Source organism: Crocuta crocuta, unplaced genomic scaffold (genome assembly GCF_008692635.1).
Source record: "Crocuta crocuta isolate KB4526 unplaced genomic scaffold, BGI_CrCroc_1.0 scaffold56, whole genome shotgun sequence".
Classification (NCBI taxonomy): domain Eukaryota; kingdom Metazoa; phylum Chordata; class Mammalia; order Carnivora; family Hyaenidae; genus Crocuta; species Crocuta crocuta.
The window spans coordinates 2470391-2493329 of NW_027531334.1; the positions used below are offsets into that span (position 1 = coordinate 2470391).

Consider the following 22939-nt stretch of genomic DNA (forward strand, 5'->3'; position numbering starts at 1 on the left):
AGGGGCGCCTGGGTGGCTTAGTCGGTTAAGCGTCCGACTTTCGCTTAGGTCATGATCTCGCAGTTCGTGGGTTCGAGCCCCGTGTCGGGCTCTGTGCTAACTGCCAGCTCAGAGCCTGGAGCCTGGTTCAGCCTGTGACTCCCTCTCTCTCTGACCCTCCCCTGCTCATGCTGTCTCTCTCACCTAAAAATAAATAAAACATTAAAAAAAAAAAAATCTTTGGGGCACCTGGGTGGCTCAGTTGGTTAAGTGGCTGACCTCGGCTCAGGTCATGATTTCAGTCTGTGGGTTCGAGCCCCACATTGGACTCTGTGCTGACAGCTCAGAGCCTGAAGCCTGCTTCAGATTCTGTATCTCCCTCTCCCTCTGCCCCTCCCCCTCTCCTGCTTTTTATCTCTCTCTCTCTCTCAAGATTAAATAAATATTAAAAGAAAAGAAAAGAAAAGAAAAGAAAATCTTTCCTACAGTTGAGGATATAAAATCTAGGTCAAAATGGAAGAGTTCATAGTAAAGTAAAACTTTCATAGATATCAAAGAATATTTTGCTTTTTTAGTTTGTTCTAAGTATGTTTTACTCTACTTTGAGACTTATATACAAACTACTTAGAATTTCATGTTTACATACATTTTTAAAATAAGAGAAAGCCATAATAATATGTAATCATCACTGATTTTCTTCATTTTTAATTTTTTTAATGTTTATTTTTGAGACAGACAGCGAGTGGGGGAGGGGCAGAGTGAGAGGGAGATACAGAATCTGAAGCAGGCTCCAGGCTCTGAGCTGTCAGCACAGAGTCCAATGCGGGGCTCGAACCCACAAACTGAGATCATGACCTGAGCCATAGTCGGACACTTAACCGAATGAGCCACGCAGGCGCCCCTCATCACTGATTTTCTACAAACTGAGAGTGTATTTCAGCATTCAGTTAGTTACCATATTTAGTATAGCTCTGTACAGCACTATTAGGTTATACTCTTTATATAGTTGGGATGTAAGTTTTTCTCTCCCTTTTTAAGTATCTCCCATTGCACCTAGCAATGAGTGCTTTCACATATTTCATGAATATAGGGGCCAGTAAATGTTGAGGGCAATCCCCGTGGGCTTGTAGTTCTCTTTTGTCACTGGGTGGCAGTATCTATGCACTGTAGAGGCCTTCACTGATGGGAAATTTAAGTCTTAAAAGATGCATAGGAGTTGGCTCATACAGGTTTGGGGAGCTGATTGTGCACCCCTCATCCCAACTCTGTATTCAAGGGCATCATGTTGGCAGCTTAAGATTGGCCATAATGGAGATATTTACACCACAGAAATGGGCAAACGCTACAAATCAGGGGGTTCTCTCTGGGAAGTGATTGTTAAATATCTACCAGCACATAAGTGCTTGTAATAGATTATCAACAGTATCCATGTATTGTGTTAATCCAAGTTTTAATATGTCCACTGCAAAAATCAAATAGCCATTCATGACCTAAGTTGTATTACAGCCTGTAGAAGGTTCACAATAAATATCGGGACATTAAATAAATCTGTGATAAGCCTGCTATTGCACAGACTCAACTCTTTCAGAAGCTATAAAAGAAAAAAGGAAGGTAGCTAGAAGTGTCCATGGAAAAGTAGCTTAAAGTTTTCATGTATTTATTCTACTTATGATTATGGTTTAATGGAGAGCACAACACAAATATCTAATTCTTCTAATGTCAGCACTCCTGCTCTTTATGACAGAAGAAACTAATTTGTTCTACCCATAACACTCTAGAAATTAAAATCTGTCTCATTTTTGTTGTATTTCCCAATTAATTATTTGTGTATCTGTTTTGTGTTCAGCCTTCTACTCCCCGTCCGTCCCCAGTTTGATTATAAGGTCCATGAGAGCAGAAGTTACATCTCCTTCTGCTTCACCTCATGTCTCCAGCATCTAGTACAGTCTAATACCATCCTTGGTGCATAATAGGTGCACAATTGCTCAAAGTTGAGTCAAGGAACATCTGCAAACAAATGCCATGCCTCCCATTTCATACCAATTAAGGGGATAGATTGAATGTTGTGTCTAAAATCTCAGTAATAGGAACGACGTTCCAAAAATACAAATATATCTCAGTTGTGAAAGGTCAATGGCAATATTCCGTGCTAACTCTACCTCTATGGGGTTTTTGGGTAATGTCAGCAGGTAGAATCATGATAATCTTGAAACGCTTCACTTACCTGAGGTTGAGAGGGGCTGGCAGTGAAGTGAAAGGCAACATTTGTCCTGAGAAATGTAAGAGGGAGAGAAAAGGGGGGAAAGTGAGAGAAAAGCTAAGTTAGCCGGCAAAAATTATTTATGTAAAAGAAAACCATCCTAAACTAGATGCAAGGAGAGCCGAACCTTATCCTTTGTGAAAGGAATTCTAGTCCCCATCAAACCGACAAAGTAAACTGCATGGGGACTTGGTTTCCACTCTCAAGAATGATCAGACTGGGGAGGGAATCAATTTTATGTCTCTATATACCAATGGCATCATACCTATGAAAGTAATTGCTTTGTTTGGCCTGAATTTGGGGGAACTGGAGCCTGAACTTCTGGGGCCCTTCTCAGCTTCATCCCTAGCTCTCTAGGGGTCTTTCTCTCCACCACTAATTTTCCTTTTATAAAAAGTAAAACAGTTTTAAAAACTTTATTAAAGATTCCTTTATAAAGGACAAGTGAAGACATTTAGCAAGAAGTTTGTAATTGGAGGTGTTGTTTAGAAGTCATAAAACTTGAGCACTAGTTGTGAATTTAATGACCAACGATGTTCGTCTGTTGGCAGACTGGGCTCAGAATTCAACAATGGGTGCAATGTTTATGTATTTACTCTCAACAGAAATTATCAGTGCCAAGGATTCGTTCTGCTGAAGCACAGTGGAAAACTTGTGGCTCTAAGTCAGCTAATGAAGCCAAAGTCAGTGTCACATCCAGCTGTCCGTTTGATCCTGAGGTTCCACGACCAGAGTCGGGACCCAGGTACCCTGTGTGGCTGGGTAGTGTGGTGTCATCTGCTGTTACCAGGGCAACACGGGGCCTTCAATTCTGTTCGTTGCCAGGTCAGGGGAAAGAAAACGACACTGATTTTCTTGGCTAGCAACAGACAGCATGAGATTTCCAGATGCAACCAGTATTCATTGGCCAGAAATTTCTTTCTTACACTCTGAAAGTATGGGCCTCGATATGATTTTCTTCCCCTTGTTCTTTATGTTTTTTTTACCAGTATAATCACATACAGACTTCCAAAACATTGTTTTCTTTAAGACTATCATATTTAAGTCTTCTCTCACAGAGTCAACAGTGTGTGTAAAATAAACATCGCCTCTGTTGCAGATGAAACATTTTGCTTCCTTCCCCATGGGCCCTGACAGAGGCTGGGGGAGGTTTAGTTTACCAAGAGTCTTTAGCCAGCAGAACAAAGCTAACTGAGACTCTTGTGCACCTCTAGGGAAAGAAGTATAAATACTTCAACTTATTTGTTTAAAAAAATTAAACACAGGAAACAAAGGTTTATTTGATAAATAAAAACCTAAAAGCTGACTTTGTTCCCTTGTTTTGTTAGTTGGAGGGAGGCGGAAAGAGAAAGAGACCAGATGGTGTCAAGAGAGGTGGGTGTGCAAATAAGGGAGGCAGGAAAAGAAGAGGAAGAGAGAGGCCCGTGGAGGAGGTAGAAGAGAGAGGAGAGATACATACAGAATGTGTGGGGGGGGGGGGACAAACAAGAAAAAAGAAAGGGGGCTGGGAAGAAAAGGTAGATGGGAAGAGAGGCAGGGACAAAGCTAAGTAGTTTTTAAGGTGGGTACCAGAGAGGACTGTGAGATACATGACATCTTCATCTGATGAGAGCCAGCCCCTGGCACAGAGCCCAGTAGGTGTGCAAAACCCCCCACTTTGTTTGTTGAAGGAAATATGCCCTATTATTCATTTGGACTATGGACTTCAGAATATCAGTCCCTGTTATCTCCTTACTGCCATCTGTTATGAACTCCCTTTGCTCACCCAACCCGTCCACCCACCTTCTGGTCATGTGTAACCCTCCACCTCATCACTCTGCTCTAAGTAGAAGTACAAACTCTGAATGGATGTGCTATATCCTATCCTTTCTTCCCTTCTCTGGGACTCTGCTTCCACAAAATTCAACAGTCCTAAAAATTTAATACACCCGTGGTTTATAAATATACTCTAATCTCAACCACTTTCAAAATAAATAGCAAACAAAAACACCCCTAAAAATGCTTCCCCCCCTTTTTAAAAAATATTTTGCTACTTTGATGTCATTCTATATCCTCCCTCTCCTTCACAAACTAGCTTCTTAAAATAGTATTCTGCTCACATCCCTCATTTGTTCTTTCCTCTCCCCACTGTCATCAGGATTCATTTCCCACCATCCCCCTGAAGTTGCCTTTGCTGAGGGTAAGTCACCTCCTAATTGCTAAAGCCAGTGACTCCATCCTTAACTTCCCTTCTCTGTGACATTTGACTCTGATGACCACTCCCTTTGCCTTGAAACTCTTTCCTCCCTTGGGCTCTCTGACACCTGCTTTCCTGGGTTTTCGCCCACACATTGGTTATGCCTACTCAGCTTCTTTTGATAGTTTCGGTTTCTCAGACCATCCCTTATATAAATCATTACCCACAGGCCTGTACTTGACCTTCTCATTTTCCTTAGCCATGTATTTTATATATAAAGTACATGTATAGTAGATACGTATACTATATATATATCTACTATATTATCTATCTATATCTATCTATGTAGATACATATAATGTATGTTATGGTAATTAAATATTATATTTAATACTTTGTCATTAATATAATAGTAAACATTATATTTAAATATTACATATTAAATATATATTCAATTGCCACAAAATCCACAAAAATGTCAGTGAATCTCAAGTCTCCATGCCCGGCCCAGGGCTATCACTTGAGCTCCAGTCATGGAAGAGTGATGATTATCTGCTAGGCTTCTGCACATGGCCATCCCTCAACCACCTCAAACTCCACATAATCAAAATGGAATGTGCTGTCATTTCCCCGTTCCTGAGTCACTACGTCTCTTTGGTAGGAAACCTCACCAGACTTCCGACATCATTGCTGGAGTCATATTGGACTCCCTTTTTATTGACTTTTGCATTTGATGGATCACCAAGTCTTACTCTCAGTGTAAACGTAACCTGGATGCACCTGACCCACATGAAGCACTATCTTTGCCCAAAGTAGCATTTACTAAGAAAACAATTGGAAAAGTAAAGGAAATCTTTACTGTGGTCTACCCCCAAATACCTGAGGGTGATTACCTAGTATGACACATGACAAAATGGTTTAAAAGCCTCTTCACTCACCCATTTCCTCAAAACAAATCTACCACTTTTCATAGGTTGGTAGCTGGACTATCCCACTCAAAACTCTCTCAACACAAAGACTCAAATCCCTACTTAGAAGCCTGAGGAGGGTCAAAGGCTGCAGGTACTCGTGTAGGACTCTGTTTTTTTATTCTGCCACACGTACTTTTGAGTTTGTGATTTATCCCTATGTATCTTACTTAACTCTTTTCTCCCTGACAACTTTGTTGCTGCTATAATATATTCAGTCCCTAATCCTTGTTTATTCTTTTCTACTCAAATAACTTTTCACTTGCCCGTATGTCTCTACCCTCTCCTTTTTCCAGTTCATCTTTCAGTTGATTACTAAATTCATCTCTAAAAATCAGATTTGTTTATCTTATTCTTTTGCCTGAAATCCTTTAGTGGCTCCTATGACCTGAAAGGTGAAGTCTAAACTCCTTAGTACAGCATATAATAACTCAAGGATCTAGGATTGGGTACTACTACCTGTGTCTCCACCCTGTCTCCTGTTTTTCCCCTTCAGGTTCTGTGGGCCTGCCTCCTTGAAGCGCTTCTACTTAGTCTGCTCTCTGTAAGCCAGACCTTTCTTCTGAGCATCATGCTGCTGTATATCCAATACTCTGCCAAGCATCTGTATGTCAAGTTCAACATGTCCCCGAGTGAACTTATCCTCTCTTCCTTCCTTCCTTCCTCAACATTTTCATTTTCCCATAGCGACCATTTATGAGGGGGCAGGCCATCCTTGACTCTCCTCTTTCCCTTCTCATATCCGATCAAGTTTTGTCAATGTCACCTCTTGATTCTTCAATTCATCTCAATATTATCTTGACCACTGCATCAGCCTTCTAATTTTCCACATCCAGCTTTGTCCCCTTCAAATACTCCACACAACCATTACGACGTAGACAACTGCCAACATTTCTTCATACACCTTCTGAGCTCCTGCCACCCCATGATCAGGTGCCTGCCCGCTCCTACAGCCTCCTTCCCTTCCCTGTCTGCAACTTCACACTCCGCGACACCGGACACCAGGGCACTGGAGCTGGGAAAATGAGTGGTGGCAGAGTGTGTGTGTGTGTGTGTGTGTGTGTGTGTGTGTAGGTGAATGAGGGATAGCTGGATGGCAGGGAGTAGCGCTTTAAGACAGAATTTTATTTTTAAGACTCAATTGAAATAAGTGCTTCATGGAACTGAGAAACATATTTAGGGCAACATAAACATTGGGAGGAATTAAATACAAAGTCGAACTAGCATATTATATTGGCAATTGCTCAGAACTGGGAGTCAGAAGGAGCATCCAGTCCTGATTTTACCCCTTTCCTATCAGTGTGTTTGGATAAGTCCCTTAACCTCTCTGGGCACCAGTTTGCTCATCTGTAAAAATGAGGAGAGTGGATTCAATTTCAAAAGTTCCTTTCATTCTTAAAATTTATGGTTGTAGGGGAACAAATCCTGAAACATGTTTCATATACCTTCTAGTGTGCCCCCCCAAAACATGCAACAGAAACTGCCATGGTGGGAATTTTGAGTTGATTTTTCAGCATTTCTCTCAATACCTAGACTTTAGATCTTGCCACAATGCTCAACTCTTGCCTGTTATTATCATCCTCTGGATTTCTGGGTCACCAGCAAAGTTAGTGTGGGACAAACCAGAGCCAAGGAGAAAGAGACGCATATATTTCAGTTATCATCTCTTCTCAGACTTATCTTATTCTCATAAAAACCCTGGTAAGTGTGTCATTTTGAAATGCTCTGAACGTCTGGTTGCTGAGGTCAAGTCACATGATAAGAGGTGGAAACAGATAACAATGTGAGGGAATAGATTTGCAGTTCCACCAGCATGCACATCATTCATTAACACTTGCACAGACCTGTGATCTTATGATTTCAGCGTCACAGAATTCAGTTCTCTGAAGGGTCTAATTAGCCTCACAGCCCTAGAACCAACCTAGAATTCAAGTACACCGCCACCAGGTGACAGCGACAGGTCAAAGACACAGAGCCCAATCAGTAAATGTGACACTGCTCTGAAGTTCAAATTGTACTTTGTTCAAGTAATGTGCTACAACCTCCTTCAAATGTATCACCATGAATTCCTATATTGTTTAATATCATAAATAGTTAAGCATTAAAATAATTAAATGTAAGCACCATGTTTAGAAATTGCTTAGAGGCAGTGGTTCCCAATTCTGGCTACACATTAGATTTGGCTGTGGAACTTTAAATATGTATATACTAATGCTCAAACCTCCCTCCTAGAAACTCTAACTTCGTTGATCTGTATGGATTTTATCTACCAGAGAGATTTTTTCTGCCTTTTGCAGGGGGTGGAGTGAGAGTTTTTGCTCTTGAAATTACCATGTCACTTTTTTCTACACCAAAATTAATGGAGGGACTTAGAAAATCTGCTGTGACTACCTCTTCCATCCTTCTAACCATTCATTCCTCCATCTGTCCATTCATTTCTCTGGGCATAAATTGTCAAGAGCTGCAGAGAAGACCAAGATAAATATTTGATTCCTATTAGCAACTCTGCTGGCTACAGACTTCTTTATAAACTGCCTTAGAATATTTAAGGTGAGCTTTATAATAGAACAAACATTCTGATTGGAAAAAATGAGCTAATGAGCTACAAAAAGTAATATATACTATTTGTAAATATTCTGACTTTTAAAAATTAATCTTTTTATTGAAGTATAATAAACATGATAAAAGCACAAGTCATAAATATGTATCTGAATGAATTCTCACCCGGTAAACAACCATATACTTCCTCTTTCCTCTTCAAAGTTATCACTGTCCTGACTTCTAATATTACAGAATAGTTTTGCCTGATTTTAAACTTTATATAAGTGGAACCAAACAGTATGAATTCCTGTTGTCTGGCTTCTTTTGCTTAGCATTGTGTTTGTGAGAGTTATCCACGTTGCTAGGTACAGCAATAGTTTGTTAATTTTTATTAGTGTGTAGTATTCCCTTGGATAAATAAGACAATTATATATTTAGGAATTGGATTTATAATAAGTAGGAGTGAAATTGCATTGTCAGTCTTTTCAAATTATAGAAATTAGTAAATGTAGGGAAATCTCATTGTAGTTTTAATTTGTGTTTCTGACAGCTGATAAGGCTGGGTTTTAGGATCATTTGGATACCTTCTTTGGTAAAGTGCCTATTCAACTCTCTTGACTATTTTTTTTTCCCAATGGGTCTGCTTTATTATATTTTGAAAAACAAGTATAAAAATAATACTAGTCATTTCAAATAACTGACTTGTCCTTTGGTTGATTTTGTCCATTGTTGATTTGTTCTCTATTTCATTGTTTTATGCTCTTATTTTATTACTTTCTTTTACTTTGAGTTTAACTTTCTAACTTCTTGAAATGGACACTTACCATGCTGATTTTCAGCCATTCTTCTTTCCTAACATATACGTTTGAAGCTACACATTTTCCTCTAAGCAGTGCTTAGATGCATCCCAGAAGTTTGGATATGTCATATTTTCATTATCACTTGTTCAAAATATTTTCTAATTTTCATGGTAACTACTTCTTGACTCATAATTTATTTAGAATTAAACTACTTAATTTCAAAACATTTGGGGATTTTTATAGATATCATTTTGTAGCTGATTTCTACCTCAATTCCATATACAGGATTTCAGTTCTTTTAAATTTATTAAGACATGCATTTGAGCTTGGCAACTGGTAAATGTTGCATGTATACCTGAAAAGGTTAGGCATTCTATCATTTTGAAATACAGTTTCCTAAATACATTAATTCATTCAAGCTTGTTGTTCATGTTCATCTGCTCTTTATATCTTAAAGGGCCAGATAGTAAATATATTAGGCTTATAGGCCATAATGTCTCCAAACCAACTACTCACCTTTGCCATTGTAGTATGAAAGCAAGCAGAGACAATATGTAAATGAATGGGTAGGGCAATGTTCGTATAAAACTCTAGTTAGAAGACCCAGTGGCCAGTCTGTGGGCCATAGATTGCCAATGCCTGTTTTAATTATGTTTTGGTCTTTTTTTTTTTTTATCTATAGAGAAATCTCCACAAAGATTGTAAATTAGTCCAATTCTTTCCATTCTGAAATTTTTGCTTTGTATATTATGAAGTGATGTTACTAGGTGCATATAAATTTAGAACAGATTCTTTTAGAAATATGAACTGTCCCTCTCTCTCCAGTAATTCTTCTGTATTAAGGGATCTCTTGTAAATATGATATACTACATCAACTTTCTTTTGGTTAGTATTAATATATTTCTTTTACTATCTTTTTATTTATGTTTATATAATCTTTTATTTAAGCTTGTACTCTTGTAAGCAACATCTACTTAGTTTCCTTTTTTTCTAAATCTCACTGACATTCTTAGTCTTTTTCTTGGCATATTTGAGTCTGTTTATATTACATATATTTTTTCATTGGGTAAATATAAACATTGATTCAATTTCTGAGACTCTTCACTCTTCCAAAGTTCTAGTGAGAGGTCTAGGTCACAGGATATACATATTTTTCTTGAGTATAATTTCTGTTCCTGAGGTCTCCTCATTTTTTTCTCAGAAGACAAAATTGTTCCAGTGACGCTGAGTCTGGCCCTATGGGCACAACAGGCTTGCACACACCTGGGTGCCAGTCTCCATCCTCAGCAGTACCCAGACTCATCAATGCCAAGATTCTTCTCTGTAAGAACCACAGAAGGGTGGGTGATAATGGGGACAGCAGCCAAGAGCTTGCCTGTTTTTTCTTATTGATTTGTAGAAGTTCTTTATATATTCTGCTACAAACCCTTTACAGTTATGTGTGTTGTCTTTTAGAATATGATTTATCTTTTTGTTCTCTTAGTGAAACATTTTGATGAGTAAAATTCTAATTTTAATGTAATCAATTTAACAATATTTTCTTTTAAAATTTATTTAAAACAGAGAAGAGGAAGTGGTCTGACCCCTTGAGAAGCCATAATCTTAGAAGAGAATGGGGCAGAAAAGTATCTCAACTTTCTGGCCTTATTAAGGAATGACCTTAGTCTTTCTGTTTAAATATTCAGACAGATTTATGCAATATTTTATGAGTAACCTTTGGAAGAGAACAGATCCCTTGGAGACAACTCCCCCCACTGAATTTATTATATGTACGTCTAAGATGAACAGTGCAAGATGGTGAATCCCAACTGATTTGGTTTCAAAGGATGGTAGTGCAAGGAGAAGGAGGAACTCATCGTGAGTTTTTGTACAAAGGACAAAGCCACGTAACATTATTTTCTACCTGTATACATTCCTAACCTGGAAGGAGAAAACTGTAGTAAGTTTTCTTACTTACTTATAGCAGTAAGGACAAGGAAAATAAGTTAAGGTCTTCCTTAGGAGAAAATCCTTCAGGAGAGTGGCATTGATGCATAATACAAAAGCACCCAGTCACCAGGGCCTCTTGCTTGAGCTACAGACAGACAGGGTCCTCAAAGACCCTTGAGAACAGATACACCTATGATGTCAAGCGCTGCTCCTCTCTGCACCCATCCCTACTGCTTCCCTGTTGCACAGATTATGGCCCAGCTGCCCAGCTGTGAGTAGGTGAGTTCAGAAGGTGCTCAGACAATATGCCAAATGAATAATTCCCTTCTTGAGTGCTGACTTGGAAAGTGGATGGAGCATGCCCAAGCCCAGCAATAGCAGACAAACGAATAGAGAAAGGTCACAATAAGTTTTGCTTACTGTAGCTGGAAGTGCTTGATCTTGGTAACCAGCAGTTTGTACTGGGCCCCCAGAGGTGCCATGGATGCTACGTCTACAAATATCAGCTGCTCCAGAGGTCCTGTTTCATTGGTTGCTTCTGAGGGACATAAGGTGCGGCTCACTTCCTGGTAGTTGTAACTCCTCTGGTATCTGTAGCAGCCAATGGAAGGAAAAACCAGCAAGAACAAGAGAGAGATTTAGTGAACATAGAAAAAAGTCAATCTTACTTCATTTCTCTCCAAATTTGTTTTTGAGTCCTTATCTTTTGAATTTCAGACTGGACCTATAGATAGTGATTTAGAACTAGTGTCTCTGGCATAAGCTTGCATGATGTGATAACAGGACTCGAGCACTCTTCAGTGCTGCCCAGTTCAATTCGGTCATGCCTACCTTATACTCAATGATCTTACTAATTCAATGAGGAAAAAAAAATACCACATTTTGAAGGAGAAACTATCCTGGCAAAACAACCAGGTTTTTACTCAAGCTTACTTTAAATGGAACATAAAAAAAAAAAAAGCCTCAGGGCCCAGGTCAAGACTGTGAGTGACTATTTTGATCTTCAATTTACTCTGCCACTAAAGGTGATTTAACACCATATTACGTACATATGTCTGAATGTCTTCTCTCTTTTTTCCTTAGTAGTGCTACGGTACCTTACACAGTTTCTCTGCAAAAATATAAACTTCATGAAGGCAAGGATTTTGTTTTTCTCCTCTCCCCCCACCCCCAGCCCCACTGCTGTATCCTTAGCTTCTAGCACTTAGTAGTGCTTAATAAATACTATGGAATGAAGAATGCATACTCTGTGGGCATTTTGAAGAATGAAGGAGGTGTTACTCATTTACGTTGACTGCTGAGCCTAACCCTGTCCTCAGTGGATGATCCACTAACCAAGAGCTACAGAATATTCTGGATAGAATTAAAATGCTAAAAGTTCTTCCAGGTGCTACAAATCTAGGCAGAGTGTTTATCTGAATTCTAAGAGGATGGAAGTTGAACACACTCGAAATGGTCGGGCTATGTGCCATGATCATTATTTGCACTTAGCATGCATACAATATCAGAATTCCAAAAGCCTGATTGTCCTTTAACTAGGGAAAATGCCAATTAAGGTCTAAGTCATTGAAAGAAACCAAATGTAATAGCTAAAACATGGAAAGAGCCTAAGTGTCCATCAACGGACGAATGGNAAGATCCACTTACAGTCCTTGGAAGAGTAGAGGAACCTGCCAGGACAGCACCCCTTTCTGCTGGCGAACCACAACAAGGACTGGGTATTCGAGGTTCTCGGAGGAACTGTTCACATATACCCGCACGGCATTCACCTGCGAGCCAGGGCAGAGACAGGGGTGACGTAAATCACACATGCACATACATGCGCGCGCGCGCACACACACACATACACACACACACACACACATCATAGCTGCCACCTGACACCATCTTGTGTGAAACCAGATTCTGGAGACTTCAAATGGCAGGCTGAGTATTTTGAATTAGGCAGTCAATATAAGGTTTTGAGAATAAGTCCAGGAGAGAAAAAGATACTGGCATTCTTCTTATTCTTCTCTTCGTTCTTCTATTCTTCTATAAATGGTACAGATGCAAATACCTTTAGAAAAAAAAAAAAAGACCCACAAGCTCCTCAGCTGCTGACAAACTTTAATTTTGTTTTTGGAAAATCATTCTGGGGGCGCCTGGGTGGTTTAGTCGGTTAAGCGTCCGACTTTCGCTTAGGTCATGATCTCGCGGTTGGTGGGTTCGAGCCCCGCGTCGGGCTCTGTGCTGACTGCCAGCTCAGAGCCTGGAGCCTGTTTCAGTCTGTGACTCCCTCTCTCTCTGATCCTCCCCTGCTCACGCTGTCTCTCTCTCTCTCTCCTAGAAATAAATAAAACATTTAAAAAAAAATTAAAAAAAAAAAAAAAGAAAATCATTCTGTGCTTCAATCCAAAATGTTACTGCCACGTGTTATTCAAGCCTAGCAGATGGCCTGATGCTCCCCTAGCAACAGATACCATAGGGGCTGAGCATTCTTCTCCTTGCCCTGTTCCAAGGCATAAATCAATCCCTGAGACAAAACGCTTTTCTACATCAGCAGCTCCATGGCCTTTTCTGAATACACATATCACCCCAAGGATTTAACACTATCAATGCTGTTTTAAAGACAGAAAATTGAACTGTGGCTCTGGATCTAACGGTTTTGGCGTTTTCCTTCAGTTTTTATAATACCATAGGCTAAAGGGAAGGAACCAAATAGAAAAAAGACAAGGTAAGAAAGAAAAAGTAAAGCTTGATCTTTCACAGGAGACTCCCCCTGCCACCCTACCACTGTATTAAAGCCTTAGTGTTCTCTTGAAAGCATCTGTAGTGGGGAGAAGAAATGAAACAAGAAAATCTTGCAGTTAAACCCGGGAATGCTCAGTTGGTTAAGCATCAGACTCTTTGTTTGGGCTCAAGTCACGATCGTACAGTTCGTGGGATGGAGACTTGCACTGGGCTCTGTGCTGACTGTGCAGAGCCTGGTTGGTGTTCTCATTCTCTCTCTCTCTCCTCTCTCTCTCTGTCTCTGTCTCTCTCTCTCTCTCTCCCTCCCTCCCTCCCTGTCTCTGCCCTTCTTGTGCACACATACTCTCTCTCTCAAAATAAATAAATAAGCTTAAAAAAATAGAAGCTGAGAAGAGACAGAGCCATATGGATATCATATGTTACTATTTAGTTCTCTTATATCATTCTTCACTAAACCACTTTGCTTTTTTAATGTTGAAACAGTCCAAGAGTAATTTATTAATTTGGTAAGAAGCACTTGCTCTTGAAGGGAACATTTCCTTGTGCCTAAGCTCTACATGTTTCCATGGAAGTTATGGTGTGGCCGATAATTGCCAACACCCTACCTCTAGTGCAGACCTCTTTCACAGGCACCTCAATCTCAACCTGTCAGAAATGGAATCTATCATTCTCTTCACTCTTTAATTTCCTCTGAATTTCCTTGCTTCTTTTTTTTAAATTTTTTTAATTTATTTCTAGGAGAGAGAGACAGAGAGACAGCGTGAGCAGGGGAGGGTCAGAGAGAGAGGGAGACACAGAACCTGAAATGGGCTCCAGGCTCTGAGCTGGCAGTCAGCACAGAGCCCGACGCAGGGCTCCAACCCATGAACCGCGAGATCATGACCTAAGCGAAAATCGGACGCTTAACCGACTAAGCCACCCAGGCGCCCCTGAATTTCCTTGCGTCTTGAACAGCCTCAGCATGCAGCCATTTCATCTAATGAGAACCATTACATGAGAGTCATCCTTGATTCCTACTTCTTTAGCTTTTCTCACTCATAGGTCATCAAGTTCTACTGCTTCTACCTCCTTCATGCTGTCCATATCCAGACTCTCCCCCCTTCAATGATCTCATAGTTCTCGTAGTTTATCTCCTCATTGACTGTACCTTAGCTAGTCTTCTTATCCCCAGGACTCTGCCCCCTCAGATGTCAGTTCTATCCTGGCATCCTCCTATATAAAAAAGGCCTTTAGTTGCTCTGGGAATTTTCAGATTTACCCCAACTCTTGGATGTGCAGTTGACATATTTTTTTAAGTTTATTTATTTTGAAAGTGCATGCATGAGTATGTGCACAAGCAGGGGACAGGCAGAGAGAGAGGGAGAGAGAGAATCCCAAGCAGGCTCCACTGTCAGGGCAGAGCCCAACATAGGGCTTGATCCCATGAACTGTGAAATCATGACCTGAGCTGAAATCTAGAGTTAGATGCTTAACCAAATGAGCCACCCAGGTGCCATGCAACTGGCATCTTAAATGAGGGGATGGGCAGCCTTGTGGGACTGAGCTCTTAACCTCTGAGATCTGATGCTAAAACCAGCTAGACCTGAACTGAGCTGTAGGCCACTCTGCAGGTGTCACAGTGTTACTTGATGTATGGAAAACCCACACATTTGGTATCAGAAGTGTTGACCATGAGTAGAAGAAAATGGAAGTGAGTTTTCCTGATAAGACAACCACAAAGCATTTTTTTTCATGCAGTCAAATTCATTTTTTTCTTCTCGGACAGTTCTTCCATCACTTTGAAAATTGAGATATATTCACACACCACACAACCCACTCTTAAGCTGTACAATTCAGTAGTTTTTTTTTTTAATCTTTTAAAAAAATGTTTAATGTTTATTTATTTTTGAGAGACAGAGAGGCAGATTGCAAGTGGGGGAGGGGCAGAGAGAGAGAGGAAGACACAGAATCTGGAAGCTGGCTCCAGGCTCTGAGCTGTCAGCACAGAGCCCAATGTGGGGCTCGAACCCACGAACTGTGAGATCATGATCTGAGCCGAAGTTGGTCTCTTAATCGAATGAGCCACCCAGGCACCCTTAGTTTAACTTTTTGAGGAGCTACCAGAATGTTTTCCAAAGAGATTCATCATTTTACAGTCTAGCAATTTACATTACTGGTAACATAAAAGTGTTTCAATTTCTTCACATCTTGCCAACACTTGTTACTATCTTCTTGATTATAACCATGGTAGTAGGTGTGAAGTGGTATGTCCTTGTGAACCATGTGGTATTTTAACTGTTTACCTACCTGGCTCTTCTTCTTTTTTTTTTTGGTGCAAAAATGTGATTTTATTAAAGCATGGGGACAGAACCCGTGGGCGTTGCACTGGGGTTGTGAAGAGGTTATATGCTGGTTATATACTATACAGTTGGCAGGTAAAGGCAAAAGGGAGGTCTCCAAAAGGACTTTGATATGCTAAAGAGAACCCCTAAGATACTGGAAGCCTTACTATAGTCAAGCTAAGGTTGTTTTCCCTTTAGTAAGGCATTATTAACATTAAGACAGGAGGGGGTTCCTGAAGAAATGTTACACTTTGTGTTTGTCTCAAGTACTTGTCAATGGGCTGCAGGTTATAAGGAAATTTAATGTTATTTACATTTTCTTCTTGCCTTTGTTCCCCACATTACTATGGAGGACAGGGTGAGAGGAGTCTATAGGTTTCCAGAGATTAGGCTGTTGATAAGATGCTGTTTTCTTGTAATTTACTAAGACACGTTGTAAACTGATGGAGACTCCTGTCCTGCCTGACTGTGACCTCTATCAGTTAATCATTTGTTTTCCCTTTTCTTTGTTCTTGGGCAGCTAGGAGTGCCTGAGGAGTGTCACACGTGTCCCACAGGTATGTGTGTGTGTGTGTGTGTGTGTGTGTGCGCTTGTGCTTTGTCCATTATTAGGAGATGTACAACCCTGAGGCCACCAAAAGTCACTAGCATGTCTGGAAGCTGGTGTCTTGTGAGGCAAAAACTGGGCTGGAAGGAAGGAGGTCCGTAGGGAGAACAGATGTGTCACCTCCATGGTTACCCCGCTCACTGCTAATTGCCACACCCTAATTTTATTCCTTGTCTGGCTCCTGTAATCCACTTACTTTTCTATTATTTAATAATGATCTTGCTAATTACAATAAAAGCAAACTCAGAGATACTGACATAATAAATCGCAGAAAAATATATTAGAGTAGGAGATAGAACTGGGTAGTTTCTTTTGAGACAAATAGATAATGCATTACCCCCAGGAAAGGATAAAAAGTCCTGTTGAAATTTTGCTTTGCTTTCTCAGAGGCTAACATGCAACTGAGAAAACTGGATTACATTTGCAGCAGTGAAATAGGCCATGCAAAGGCAAAACTGAATGAAGGACGATTGACCATGCATAATGGATCGTGACACCTTGTAACAGACCGTTCTTAAGAGCCAAGATTTTCTCTCCTGTTGCTTCTTTCTGTTGTCGTGAGCATTTAGTAGTGTCCCCTCTTACCCATGGGGGATATGTTCCAGGACCCCCAGTGAATGCCTGAAACTGCAGATACTACCACACCATATTATAGCATCTTTTTTCCACATATACACATTTATGATAAAGTTTATACATTAGGCACAGTAAGAGATAAATAATACCTAATAGTAAAATAGAACAATATAACAATAATTGTAATAAAAGTTATATGAACATGGCCTCTCTGTCTCTCAAAATATCCTCCTCTACTGTACAGGATAAAATTCTTACATGATGAGATTACTCAAGGTGAACGACAGGCATCATGACATAGTGTTAGGCTACTATTGACCTTCTGACCATATGTCAGAAGGAGGATCATCTGCTTCTGGACTGTGGTTGACTATGAGTAACCAATATTGTGGAAAGTGAAACCACAGATAAGGAAGGACTACTGTACATATATCTTATTTTCTTTCTATGTTTATTACAAGAAAGGGGTTGTGTTATAGTTAAGAGGGAAGAATTATTTAAGTACTCCCATTTCTGAAATTATGTAGATCACAATTATGAAAGGCCTGAAGGCTTTGAGACTCCCTTTTTAATCTTTTGGAACATGTCAGTAGGGAAAAGTTCAAAGTAATATAATTCTGTTGCATAAAGAGGATGAAAATGAGTTTAATTTAAAATCTGGTTTGGTTTTGCTAAATTAATGAGGCTGTAGGCTCTGTAAGTTGGAACATCAGATTATAAATCAGAGATTATTGGTTTCCATTATTAAGCATGGCCCTGTTTTCCTGTGTGATCTTGAAAAACTGAGTCTACTTATAAAATAGCTAAAATAGAATTTGCTTTTCCTAATGTGCATTGTTTTAGTAAATGTGTTATGTTCGCAAGGGGTATATCTAGAGAGTTTTTAGGTTCTGTGATCTTTCCTTCCTTCCCTCCTTCTTTCCACCCTTTCCTGCTACCCTTCCATGATCTCTCCAACATTGATCAAACATTCCCTGAATTAAGAGTGCTGGGATGTGCCATGGGCATATTTTGTCGTTGAGGAGCTCCTGATCTAGTCAGAGAGACAAATGATGTTATCACCAACAGCATAATNCGCTGGGATGTGCCATGGGCATACTAAAGGCAATTTTGTCGTTGAGGAGCTCCTGATCTAGTCAGAGAGACAAATGATGTTATCACCAACAGCATAATGTGATGATGCTGTGGCAGTGATGTGAGCAGGTACTGTGTGTACACAATGATCAAAGTGGCTACCTGTGGGGGGTAGTCAGGCAAAACAGCACAAAGCTGGTCAAACTGTAGTTAAGTTGGACTAGTCCACATAGGTCCCATCATTGCCTGCCTGGTGCACATGACCTTGACTCATTAGAGAAACTTATATCTGGCAAGGTGCTCAAGAAGATGATCTAGTCCAAAGGTACTATTTATAGATGAGGAGCCCATGACATAGAGGTGATGTGGCTCCCCCAAGGATATTCAGCTATGGAAGAATCATGACTGGAACCTAAGCTTCTTGCATCCCAGTCTGCACACAGTACTTGGTCAGATCATGCGATTATCGCCATTTCGAATCCCTGACTTCTATTGAACACCACTGTGGATATAGGTTTCTCTTGCTGTTTCACTGTGAAATCAAGAAACTATAAATACCGTGAATGAAGGAAAGAGACAAGCCATAGAATAAGGAGATGTTATTGGTACATATATAATATCAGCATCTTGAACATATAGAACTCCTAGGAAAACAGAACAACCCGGTAGAATAAAAGGTAAAGGATATATATAAAGGGCAACTGCAGAGGTGAAGAATGACCAAAGAACATTGTAAAGGTGTTCAGCCCTCTACACCCATTAGAAAGGTAGAGCCTCAAAAGTATGATACCACATTTGCAAGGATGTAGAGAAACAAGAACTCTTACATCTTGCTCATGAAAATGTTATTTATTACAACCACGTCAGAGGGCAAGTGGCAATCTCTACTAAAGCTGAAGATGGGTTCACATTACATGCCAGCATTTCCACCAAGTTTATACACAAGAAGAACCCTCTTACATAAGCACAAGGCATTATGAACAAGACTGAAATAAATAAACTATGATATGGACCAGTATGGGTCACTCAGAAGAGTATCAATTGAGAGAAAGAGCAGGTTGCTCAAGGATACATACTGCATGATCTCATTTAAATAACTTTGTAAACAAGCAAAATAATTCTATTTATCTATCCATCCATCTGCCTCTCTACCTACCTATCATCCATCTGTAGTGAAACATACATACACAGAAGTGATAAACACCAAATTTAAGATCGTTCTTTTCAAGGGGCACCTGGATGGCTCAGCTGGTTAAGCATCTGGTTCCTGGTTTTGGCTCAGGTCATGGTCTCACGTTTCTTGGGTTCAAGCCCGGCATCAGACTCTGTGCTAACAATGTGGAGCCTGCTTAGGCTTCTCTCTCTCCCCTCTCAGTACACCTCCCCTGCTCATTTGCGCTCTCTCTCTCAAAATAAGAAAAATAAGCATTAAAAAAATAATTGTTTTTGAAAGCTTTGAAAGAACTAAGACTTTGTTTGCCCCCATTGCCAGTTTCATTGATACTGATGGAAGAAAGACTTCTGGGTTAGGGACAAAGGATTTTATTCCTCTTGCATCAGTTCTTCTTGCCATCAAGTACCACTAAGGTCATGTGAATGGGCCCAGATGTCTGCCTGCATACGGGCAGCCTGCACAAATGAGCTAGGGAGTGCATGTCTTTTATAATGGGCAGCAAACTTGCCTCACCTTTGCTCTAGAGAGCGACACTCTATCTTCTGTGGCTGTTCGCTATACAAACATCCTTGACACAATAGTATAGAAAAAAATTCAGTCAGTGTCTCCTGTAACATGTGCAGAAATCAAGAGACCCATGAAGAACTGTCTGCCCAAACTGATGACCTTGGGGGAAGATAGACATCGGAGGACAGTCTAGAATCTGGCTACTTTAGGATGAACTCCGATCATTCAATAAATATTTAACTCCCTGTTCTATGCCAGGCATTATTCTGGCAATCTAGACATAGCCTGTCCTCATTAAGATTACATGTAGAATGCCAACGAAATAAGGAATTGTATTAACATTCAAGTTCCTGTGGAAACACATGGCCTAGGGTGGGGGCAAATAGAGAATTCTAATTGTCCTTTTGTGTCTTAAGCTGAGTTGTGGGTCCACATGTGTTTGTTACATTATTTTCTATACTTGTTTATATATCTAAAATACTTCATTATAATAATAAAAAGGAAGCCATGATGTTTTGCCCATTCCTGAGCAACAACCCTCATTTTATGTAGTCTCTGTTGTTCAGGGATGCAGCAAACACTCACTCACCAAAACACTCTTGTCGCTCTTCTGGCTCATTTTGATACAGTCTATCCTTATTTTAGTGCTTGACCTGTTTATGCTAACTTCACTGATTCCGCCCTCCAGCCCCCCACCCCGCCTCTCTCTCAGCTAGTTGCAGAACTTTGCATTGTCTTTGCTCTAAATAACACGGCTTGTTTCCCTAGTGCTCTACCCTGGAAAAGAAATATGGTCAAGGCCCCAGATGAAGCCAGCACTGCCCTGAACAGTAAGCTGCTAGCCTAGATTCTGTACTAGGTGTAATAATTTCCTAGGTCTGCTATAACAAAGTACCACAATTTAACTTTGTGGCTGCGTGGCTTGAAACAACAGGAAGGTATTCTATCACAGTTCTGGAGGCCAGAAGTCTGAAATCATGATGTCAGCCTGGCCACACTCTGGACAGAATCCTTTCTTGCCTCTTTGTATCTTTTGGTGGTGGCCATCAATCCTTAGTATTCACTGGCTGGCAGCTACCTCACTACAGTGTCTGCCTGTTGTCACATGATGTTCTTTCTGTGAATCTCTGTTTCACATGCAGATGCCCTTTCTGTGCATGTCTGTATCCAAATTTCCCGCTTCTTAAGTACCAGAAATAAACTCTAGGTCTAAATATTTTTCTTCATTGTAGCATAAATTTACAGAAGATTGTTTTCTAAAGCTGATTCAGGCAGAAGGAATTTTAAACAGTCACATCAATAACTATAGAAATTATTTTAATGTTTATCTCGTTTGAAAGAAAAATCCAGTGTGATTTTTTTTTTCAGGGTCCACCTTAATGACCTCATCTTCACTTGAACACAGCTACAAGACCCTACTTCCTAATAAGGTCATATTCATAGATTCCAGGGGTTAGGACTTCAACATATGTTTTATGGGGAGAGGAACACAAATCAACCCTAACATTAGATTTGTAGGATTTTTAAACAATAAAGTCATTCTCCAAGACTCTGAACCTCTCCCTGACAATCACTGTATCTCCAACTTGTACCCACCTGCCAAGCTCCTTCACTGAGTGAAGCAGGCCTGGGGGAGTGTCCATTATGTGACTATTGTATGAAAACAGCTACCCCTGAGCAAAGTGGCCTTGCAGTTCTGAATCCCTTTCTTTCTTTTTAAAATTAATTTATTAATTTTAGAGAGAGAGAGAGTGTGAAAGAAGGAGGAATGGTGGGGGGGAGGACAGGGGCAGAGGGAGAGAAACTCTCTCCCACACTGAGTCGGAGGGACTCGATCCCATAACCCTGGGATCAGGACTTGACCCGAAATCAAGAGTCTGATGTTCAAAGGACTAAGCCCCCCAGGTACCACTTGAATCCCTTTCTTATTAGAGGCTAGAAAGTCCTATTAGATTAAGCATTTCATCCCCAAATTTTCATAGCTACTATAAGGAATGAAGTTACTTTAATCACAGGTTATACCTTTTTTTTTTAAAGAAACAAGCATTAAAATAATTTCTATAGTTATTGATGTGATGTTTAGTATTCCCTCTGCCTGATTCGGCCTTAGAAAACCATCTTCTGTAAATTTACATCATAATGAAGAAAAATATATAGAGGTAGCTTTTACTTCCGGCATTAATATCTACTATCTGGGTGACCTTGGACAAATCACTTAAATTCTCTGGGCCTCAGTGTCCTCAACTGTAGAGTGGGCACAGTAACACCCAGACTATCCACCTCCCTGGACTCTGAACAGCAGTGCTGGGTGACCTGCAGAGCATCAGGCCAGGCAGAAGGCAGAGCTGTCCCGCCCGGGTTTGGGTTGGGCAGTGCTTCTCCACTCCCACGGATGCACCGATCAGTTGTTGACTGTTTGTTTTTCATGTGTGGAGGCACACTTATAATTCCAATCACTCCCGGCAAAGGAGAAGTTTATATGGGTCATCTCACATAAGATATTAATTTCCTCTCACCGTTTGGCTTCCAGCTTTCCTGGCACAGTGCATTCATTCATCTTGTTGAAGAAAGCAGTTTACCCTTGGGAGCTATTTATTCTCTATAGTTGTAGATTCTCAGCGTTTTGTATTCAAAGCACTCTTTCTTTTTTTTCTTTCTTCCTTCCTTCCTTCCTTCCTTCCTTCTTTTTTTTTTTTTGAAAGAGAGAGAGAGAAAGAGAGAGTACATGAATGGGATGGGGCAGGTTGAGAGGGAGACACAGAATCTGAAGCAGGCTCCAGGCTCCGAGATGTCAGCACACAGCCTGATTCATGGCGTGAATTCACAAACTGTGAGATTATGACCTGAGCCGAAGTTGGACGCTTAACTAACTGAGCCACCCAGCCACCCTTCAGAGCACTTTTCTAAGCACCATGCTTTACACACCTCATCTCACCAATTTCTTTATGCCAGCAATAATCTATACACAAATATATCTATATAAAGTTTCCTCTTTAGGCTTATGATTTAAATTTTATATTGAGCATTTCAATTCCAATAAAAACATGGGAAAACATTAAAGAGACGTATAATAATTGGCAGGCCAGGAGGGCAGAACAATACACAGTCTAAATTCTAGCTGCTTGGCGATGGACTTTGTTCATTCACTAAATATTTGACTCCCTGTCCTGTACCAGGCATGGCTCTGGTGCAGGGAATACATTACTAGGCAGTGTAGATATAGGCTGCCCTCCCTGAGATCACAGGTTTGCCTATGGAATGCCAACTAAGCAAGGAATTGCATTAATATTAAGTTCC

The 22939-nt window shown here is 40.3% G+C and overlaps 1 protein-coding gene across 1 annotated transcript in view; it reads right to left on the minus strand.

Moving 5' to 3' along the window:
- Positions 1-22939, minus strand: part of SIDT1 (SID1 transmembrane family member 1) — a 101163-nt gene that overhangs the window by 57866 nt on the left and 20358 nt on the right. Inside the window, exons 2-4 of the mRNA XM_077771895.1 lie at positions 12301-12422; positions 11074-11244; positions 2204-2249 (exon numbers count right to left, since the gene is read on the minus strand). Coding sequence (XP_077628021.1) covers positions 2204-2249; positions 11074-11244; positions 12301-12422 — 339 coding nt within the window. The remainder of the gene's footprint in view (positions 1-2203; positions 2250-11073; positions 11245-12300; positions 12423-22939) is intronic.